At 45.0% G+C, this 8,029-nt stretch overlaps 2 protein-coding genes across 2 annotated transcripts in view; both read left to right on the forward strand.

Moving 5' to 3' along the window:
• Nucleotides 1-1,148: 1,148 nt before the first annotated feature.
• The window catches only part of LOC118473882 (probable cytochrome c biosynthesis protein), a 13,502-nt gene continuing 6,621 nt past the window's right edge, over nucleotides 1,149-8,029 (forward strand). The window contains exon 1 of the mRNA XM_035963651.1: nucleotides 1,149-8,029. This exon is cut by the window's right edge and continues 6,621 nt beyond it. Coding sequence (XP_035819544.1) covers nucleotides 1,172-3,037 — 1,866 coding nt within the window. The 5' untranslated portion in view covers nucleotides 1,149-1,171 and the 3' untranslated portion in view covers nucleotides 3,038-8,029.
• Nucleotides 7,264-8,029, forward strand: part of LOC118473881 (uncharacterized) — a 7,392-nt gene continuing 6,626 nt past the window's right edge. The window contains exon 1 of the mRNA XM_035963650.1: nucleotides 7,264-8,029. This exon is cut by the window's right edge and continues 6,626 nt beyond it. Within this exon, the coding sequence (XP_035819543.1) occupies nucleotides 7,318-8,029 (712 nt within the window). The 5' untranslated portion in view covers nucleotides 7,264-7,317.

The following is an 8,029-nucleotide window of genomic DNA, read 5'->3' on the forward strand; positions in this document are numbered from 1 at the left end:
TCGCTATGCGAAAAAAACCTGATAAAATAAGTATAGTCTAGATCGTACTCATGAAACTCATATAAGAACAAGGTATTGAAATTCATCTTTACAGATCGGAGGAAGAGTAGGTTATTCAGCCCGAGACTCGAGATGATCGATCTTGAAATGAGAAGAGAAGGACCCACCCAATAAATAAACTATTCCAATGACTTTGTTCGCTTCCCCTGAGGCAACGGCTGTACTCGGCACACAGACCTGGCTTATGAGCAGGATTTTTCAGCCAAGCCAAGTGCGTATGGTTGCTACCTGTATTCTGATAGGCCACTTAATGACACTGGCTCCCAGTTATTGACTTATGAAGAATGGCTTCTCGATGGAAGAGAAACAATAATAGGAAAATAGGAAGCTGCAATCAGAACCGGCTAACTAGACAAAAGGAGAGAGATTGGCTCAGTTCAGTAGGAGGAATTTCTACCGATTATTGAGTGGTTTGTTTCCTTTCCCCTGAAAGGTAAAATGGTTTATTTGCACCTGTAGTGGGACACCTCTCCCAGCTCCCAGCCAGGGTTCAAGCAGGAAACTATGTTAAGGAGCTGATCCGAATACAGATACAAGGCCCCCACTCATCACAACGAACGGTGAGCTTTCCCACTAGCCTTCACAGGAGCAGCACAATCATGGCCAAAAACAAAAAAAAAGATATCGTAGTACGAGAAAACCAATGGCATTTCTCTATTCTAAGTCTAAGTCTAAGTAGTTTCTTCTTTTCTTTTTAGAGGACCTGGCCAACTCTAATTCCAATGCTGCAATCCTATTGGTTTACTGAATGAGGGTGGGTAGACCGAAACGCTGAAGTGTTGTTATTTACTTCCTTCGATAACATAGATTGTCCACTCTTATGCCCCATGCATAAAAATGGCTTGTGCTTTAGAATAAAAGAATAGAAAAAAAGTAGGTGGATCGGGATCGCTATTACGAGTATTCGAGTTCTTGTTTTCCTTTCCTTGGAAAGGGAATTATTTCATGAGAAGTGCACCGGTAGAAATTGGACTAAATATGATCTTGATCCATAGCTCGTCCACTTTCTTGATAAACGACTCGATGCATTGCATTTTCTCTTCCTTGCCGCTGAGACATATCAAAAAGATCTATTACTAAAAGGAGATTGGGATCATCCTGTGGTTACCGGATGATGGGAATAACTAAGCAGAAATTAGGAAATGAGCACGAAATGTCTATAAATGAATTTTCTCATTATTTGTTATTTCCGGGTCTTTTCGTTGCATTCACTTACAACAAGAAACAACCACCAGCGTTTGGTGCAGCACCTGCATTTTGGTGCATTCTTCTTTCTTTCCTTGGTCTTTCGTTCCGTCATATTCCAAATAACTTATCTAATTACAACGTATTAACCGCTAATGCACCTTTTTTTTATCAAATCTCAGGGACATGGTCTAATCATGAGGGTAGTATTTTCTCATGGTGTTGGATCCCAAGTTTTTATGGATTCCTTTTTTGTTACCGGTACCGGGGTCGACCCCAAAGCCATAATGTCTCAAAACGCAGAGGCTATAGAGAAACTTTTATTTTTTCCTTTGTCTCGAACTTCGTGAAGAACTCCATTCTATCTCTCCAACAAAAAAGTGGAGCTGCGCCCCAGTTGTACACTCCCTTCGTTCGGAGAACCCTTGTTGATTCTGAACTTCGTTCGCAAAGTAAGCGTCCTTTTAACGGGCCAGCCCTTTTTAATGCGCCGCTTGACCCAGTTTTGAAAATGAGCTTTGCTCTTCTGGGCGCTGGGCGCTCCCGTGGTTCGCGAGAAGGAAAAAGGACTAATCTTTTGTTACATCTGGCACGAGATGAAAAAGAGAGAGCTTCGTCTATCGATGAACAGCAGATTGACGGAGCTCTTGGCATTGCTTTGTTTTTCTCTCCTTTCCTATCAGCGAGTTCCGATCCTTTTGTTCGAAATTTCTTCGTTCGTACCGAACCGCTTGCAGAATCAAATCCTGTTCCACAAGATCCTATATCAGCTATACATCCTCCTTGCATTTATGCCGGAGACGTCGCCAGTGCTATGGGCTTTGGGTTATGTAGATCAAAAATGATGAATGGGATTGTGGCACTCCACTCGCCGCCAATGCGGAAGGATGCCGCCGAAAAGAATGGAACGCTGCTTCGCTCTGCTGGATGCGTCGGATCCCATATAAGAAGCTCGCTCTTTACCCGATCATTCAAACATTTTGTGGGCGGCGCGCCTGCTCTATTGTTGCGTAGCAATAGAAGCCTGCTTCGGCGGCGCTTTTTCGCCTTCTCTTCGCTCTGGACAGGAGCGCTAATGGACACGGGGAGGGAGCAGGCGAAGCGTGTTGTCGTTCGTAATGGAAAGAAAGACACCACTACTTCGCCTCTTTGTTGGACCGCCGGCGCGAACACAGTGGTCTCTGACCAGGACCAGGAACCAATTCGAATTTGGATCTTGACATGTTGGTTGTTTTTAACCGTAGGCATCTCGCCAGGAAGTTGGTGGGCTCATCATGAATTAGGTCGGGGTGGCTGGTGGTTTCGGGATCCCGTAGAAAATGCGTCTTTTATGCCTCGGGTATTAGCCACAGCTCTTATTCATTCAGTAATTCTACCCCTTCTTCATTATTGGACCTCGCTTCTGAATATTTTGACTCTTCCATGCTGTGTCTCAGGAACCTTTTCAATACGGTCCGGATTGCTAGCTCCCGTTCATAGTTCTGCTACAGACGATACACGAGGAAGATTTTTATGGCGGTTCTTCCTTCTAATTACAGGCATATCTATGACTCTTTTTTACCAGATGAAGCAGGTCCGTAGAACCTATAAAAAAGAGATGGTTGTGGCGCGAAGTACTCTTGTGCACCTACGTCACCCGGCTCGCGCGCAACCCCGCCCCGTTATGTTATGGAAGAATTTAGCTTCTTGCTGGGCTGGTTATTCCGAGCCAGCAACTGGCTGGCTGCCGGATTTCGTCCCGTCCGTAGCGCTTCGGAAGTCACTCTGGCGTGGCGCTGCTGGATACTTCTGATCAATAGGAATAGGAGGAAAAAAAAGCTTATGATGAGCATCTATTGGAGTCGATCATTTCCAAGATCTAATTCGAGTTTCTTATTATGTAGTGGAAACGCCTTACAATCTTCAGTTTTACGCTTACGCTTAAGGGAAGAAATGTTCTTGGTGGATGCAGGCCTTGGTACCCCAAAAATTTGTATGCAAGATGAGCTTACAGGACTGCCAATCAAGCGAGCCACCAGGTTTGAGAATAAGGTGGGATCCAAGAATGTAGTGGCTGGTGAATCACTGATCAAAAAGCGGATTTTTGAGAGATTCTTCATCGATCTAGTGGCCGGTGAATCACTGATCAAAGAGCGAGCAGCCGCCGGGTTTAATGATTTTGTGGGATCCCTGGATGTAGCGGCTGGCGAACCGCTTCTTCTTCCACAAAGATTCAGACAAAACCGAGCTTGGATAGAACTGAAGAAGATTTGGCGAACGAAGAAAAAGGTAAAAGGGTTTCAAATTAATAAAATAGAAGGAGGTTATTCAGTAGCCATCGCAGGTTTCATTACTTTTCTTCCATTCAAAGCTAAAAAAATAAAAAGGATAGCGAATGCTCGATTCGCCATTGATAGCTTTATCCCTAAAAGGAGGGATATTGTGATAAGGCAGATTCAAACAAGAACTTAATGACAAGATAGAAAAAATTATTAATAATCCGAAGCCCACCTTAATCCATTTTGTTGAGGATCTTGCACTTATTCCGGCCCTATATTTACATAGCCAAGAAAGGCTCTGGTGATCATGCGTGACTGCGGAGCGCCTATCGCCCTGGCACGGCACTCAAAAATGCTGGGTTGGGCCAGCAAGAAGACTTCGACTAGGGAGACGAAGAATGGAATTGAAGAAGGCAGCATAGTCTAAGATAACAGAATGGAACACCAACCAACGAGTAAGTGGTGGATTTGGATGGAGTCTCGCAGAAGAAGAGTACGCGCGCTAGCGCGCCCCAAGACGTCAGTCCTTTTTCTGCTTGCTGGCCAAGGTCAGTTTACTGAATCCCTTCCAAACACCAACCCAATCTCCATTCCTTGATGGGAAATGAGCAAGACCATATGTTTCTAAAAAATATAGCCCCTATATAAACCTAGCCCTTACTACCCGAACTTCTGACCTTCAAATAGGACTAACTGCCCGAACCCGCTTGCTTATCTTCTACGATCTAATTAAGTTAAGCAGTGGTTATTTTTTTTTTAAGTGACTAGAACTTCTATTAACTACTATTCTAGCACCCAGCTGTGCCATGTGTTTATTCTATTTTGCAGGTATTCCTTTGAATAACTCATCTTTTCAGGTAAGAAAATTGGAAGATCTTCTTAGTCATAGTCAGCCTATCTGTATTCTTATCCTATAGTGCGGATCCAATCAGATTTTATGAAGCCAAGGCCTGACATCCATTGTGGGGATTTTTATCGGGAGACATGGCCTGGTGGTTTCTGATCGAGATTCCTAATCAATAGGGCGAAGAGCTCTTCGCATGATCTGGTCCTACCTTTTTTTTTCTACGCTATTTTTTTTCCCCTTCTCGGCTGCTGTCCTTACTCCGGATAAATTGGAACACATTGATTCCGTTCGTTCCTGCCCTTCGCTTCAGGCCATAGTGCTTCTGAATTATTTCTATACCCCTTTGATGATGCAGCCTCTGACTCTCGTGGGTAAACTCCTACTTGATTAGTCAGAACTTCTCTGTCTCAACTCGTGGACCTATCTATCTTCTTCTTTATAAGAGATAGGGGTTTGCTATTCTCACGGATTGCTCATATTTATTTACCCTACCCCATTTCAAAGTTTGTGCCTTGTTTCAGCCCGCCCTTCCTTCATCTGAACCTTCCAGTACTAATCTATCTTTATGGGGAAGACCCCTCATCTGACCTCCGAGCTACCCTGTCAATTGTAAAAAGTAGTTGAGTCGTGTCTCGCAGGAGCAAAAAGAGTGAAATGAGGACGTAAGCCCCCCACCCCAGGTCTTCCTCTTCCTTCTAAACTAATTGCTTTCGCTTGACTCTTCCAGTAAAAAAGTATACTGAGTGGTTGAAGGAAAGCGAAAAGGAATGGCTTTTTCATGTACCAGATCCGGTGAGCCAGACATCAAGCAAAAATGGACATACAATCAAAGAGTAAGGAGCAGTTATTTGCCGGGTGGATTGATCAGAGCTGCAAGGGGAGACTCGGTTATGGTGCGATAAAGAGCTTGCTTCAATGCTCGGATTCAGGTAGAAAGTAAGAGCAGTAGCATATTCATAGGAGAGCTTTGTACTTTAAATTAGTAGTCCCGGTAGTTGGAAAAAAGCTCTGAATACAGATTCAAAACATCAAGATAGGTAGTCCGATCATTAGTTGGCCAGTCATAGCAATTTAAGTAGAAAGCTAGCTTCGGGATCAGATCATTCAACTAAAGCTGTCAGGCCGGGTAGGCTTTGAGGAACATTGGGGGTTCCTTATGTTGTGACTGAGCAGATATGTCTATTGTGCCCGGCAAAAACGGATTTGCAAGGAGTTTGCCAAAGGCTTTCTCATTCGGAAAAACAATTCAAAGTATATTTCCCTTCTCCATTCTCTGCTCGGATGATTGCCGCTTGTGTGAATTTCATTGCTGCGGGTCCCGCGTGTGCTCGAATAAGATTGTTTTAGGATTCTATTTAGTTGAATTTATTGACTCCGCGGTGCTGGTTATCGAGTTTATGGCGCCGCCGACCATCCAATCCAATCCAAAAAGTAAAAGATGGCGTCGGCATTTACTTATTATGCTCTCTTCTAATATAATAGTGGTCCCCCAGGTTGGTATTCAGGTTGTAAAATCCTGATAGGAAAGAGTCGACTGTTAGACCTTGTTTTTGTAATGGCCTATCTTCTTTAAAAAGCCGAAAGATAAGGATTTCTAAAAACTTTTGCGTTCCGGATGCTGGTCTCATGTTTGATCTGGTAGCGATTAAAGAATGAATCTTGCTCTGGCGATCATGGTGGGATTGGTACACCTCTATACGCTGTAAAATGAAGGTACTCTTTAGTTCATGCTACGACCGCCGATTGTTCCTGTGACCACACGCCGTACCAACAGAAAACTATCAACCTATCGGTATGGTTTGTTGTTCACGTGTTATGATCTCGCTCATCAGATTGTTCCCCCCTCCCCTGGTCAATGGCGGTGAGTTGATTGACCAAGGCCTTCCCTTACGACGATGGAATTTCTTCCATCGGCAAGACTTTGTTTGTCTCCTTCAACTTTAATGAAAAGCCTAGTCTCTCGATACTAACTAATTAGTTAGGAGAGGTGCTTACTTTTCTTTTGTAGTTAAGGATTCATACCCCATCCCATTCCTTTTTCTTTTCAAAGAAAACCTTACCATTTGAGTTTTGGGCCGCTGTTACCATTTCCATTTCCGGAACCTAACTAATACTTAGTTGTTTCCATTTCCTCATCTGGTGATAGATCCTCATCTTCTTCTGGCTCAAATCCCTTTTTCATATCCAGGGCAGGCTTTAGGTACGCTTTAGTTTTAAATCATTAAAGATATGCTCGACCTCGTTTATGTCCATGGTACCATCGTACGTACCTTCTACTATCAACCAGATGAGATAGGGCTTTGAAAGGTCAGAGTCAGTCTCCTCTTTCTTTTAGGTCGTTTAGCAGTTCCCCAACCAGCTTTCTCCCCGAGAAAGCCTTCCTGAGATTAAAAGAAAAAGGTTTGAAGGTGGGATCAGTGATAGTTCGGAACCAGCAAAGGGAGGCTGAAAAGCCGTAGTGCTAACGCACGCCCTGTAGTTTTGAAGCAGGCTTCGACAGCTGCGAGCTCCGCGTCGAAAAGCGAAGCGAGCCGCGCTAGCGCGCTACTCTTCCTTTATGAGATGAGCGAGACTCTATCCAAATCTACTGATCTAAGAACTCCGCGAGCGAACTGAGCGAGCCATGAGGCGCCTATCGGCAAGGCTTGGAAAAGCCTTAAGTTTAGGCTTAGGCTCCCTTCCTTCACTGAACTGATTCACCCGGGTCCAAACCTGCTGAGCTAGCTAATTTTTCCTTTACGAGATCTCGGCTCTTCGGAATGATTGGAGAGAGCCCCGCCTCCTCTTGGTTGGTGCCGGGCCCGGGACTACTTCCTGAAAGAGCCTTTCGTTCGGGCCGGCAGGAGGGGCCCTGATCTATCAATTGAGGGAGCAAAAAACAGGCTTTGCTCCCCTTTTTTTAAATGAAGAAAGAAAGAAGGGTCGAAGTTTAGACCGCTCACAGTAGTTCTACCCATAGAAAAGATCATGAAAGAGGCGATCAGAATGGTACCCGAATCCATTTACGATCCCGAGTTTCCAGACACATCGCACTTCCGCTCGGGTCGAGGCTGCCACTCGGCCCTCAGACGGATCAAAGAAGAGTGGGGAACCTCTCGCTGGTTTTTGGAATTCGACATCAGGAAGTGTTTTCACACCATCGACCGACATCGATTCATCTCAATCTTGAAGGAAGAGATCGACGATTCCAAGTTCTTTTACCCCACTCAGAAACAGTTTTCCGCCGGACGACTCGTAGGAGGTGAGAAGGGCCCTGACTCCGTCCCAAACAGTGTACTACTATCGGCCCTATTAGGCAATATCTACCTACACAAGCTCGATCAGGAGATAGGGAGGATCCGGCAGAAGCACGAAATTCCTCTTGTAGTGAAAATAAGATCGGTTCTATTAAGAATAGGTCGTCGTATTGATGACCAAGAAAAGTATGGAAAAGAAGCAAGCTTCAACGCTCCCCAAGACAACAGAGCCCTCATAGTGGGGAGGGTAAAGAGCATCCAACGCAAAGCGACCTTTCATTCCCTTGTTTCGTCGTGGCACACCCCCCCCACAAGCACCCCCAGGCGAAGGGGAGACCAGAAAACGCCTTTCGTTTTCCCTCCTTCCCTAGCCGCCTTCCTTAACAAGCCCTCGAGCCTCCTTTGCGCCGCCTTCCTCATAGAAGCCGCTGGGTTGACCCCGA

This window comes from Zea mays, unplaced genomic scaffold (assembly GCF_902167145.1).
Source record: "Zea mays cultivar B73 unplaced genomic scaffold, Zm-B73-REFERENCE-NAM-5.0 scaffold_173, whole genome shotgun sequence".
Taxonomy (NCBI): Eukaryota; Viridiplantae; Streptophyta; class Magnoliopsida; order Poales; family Poaceae; genus Zea; species Zea mays.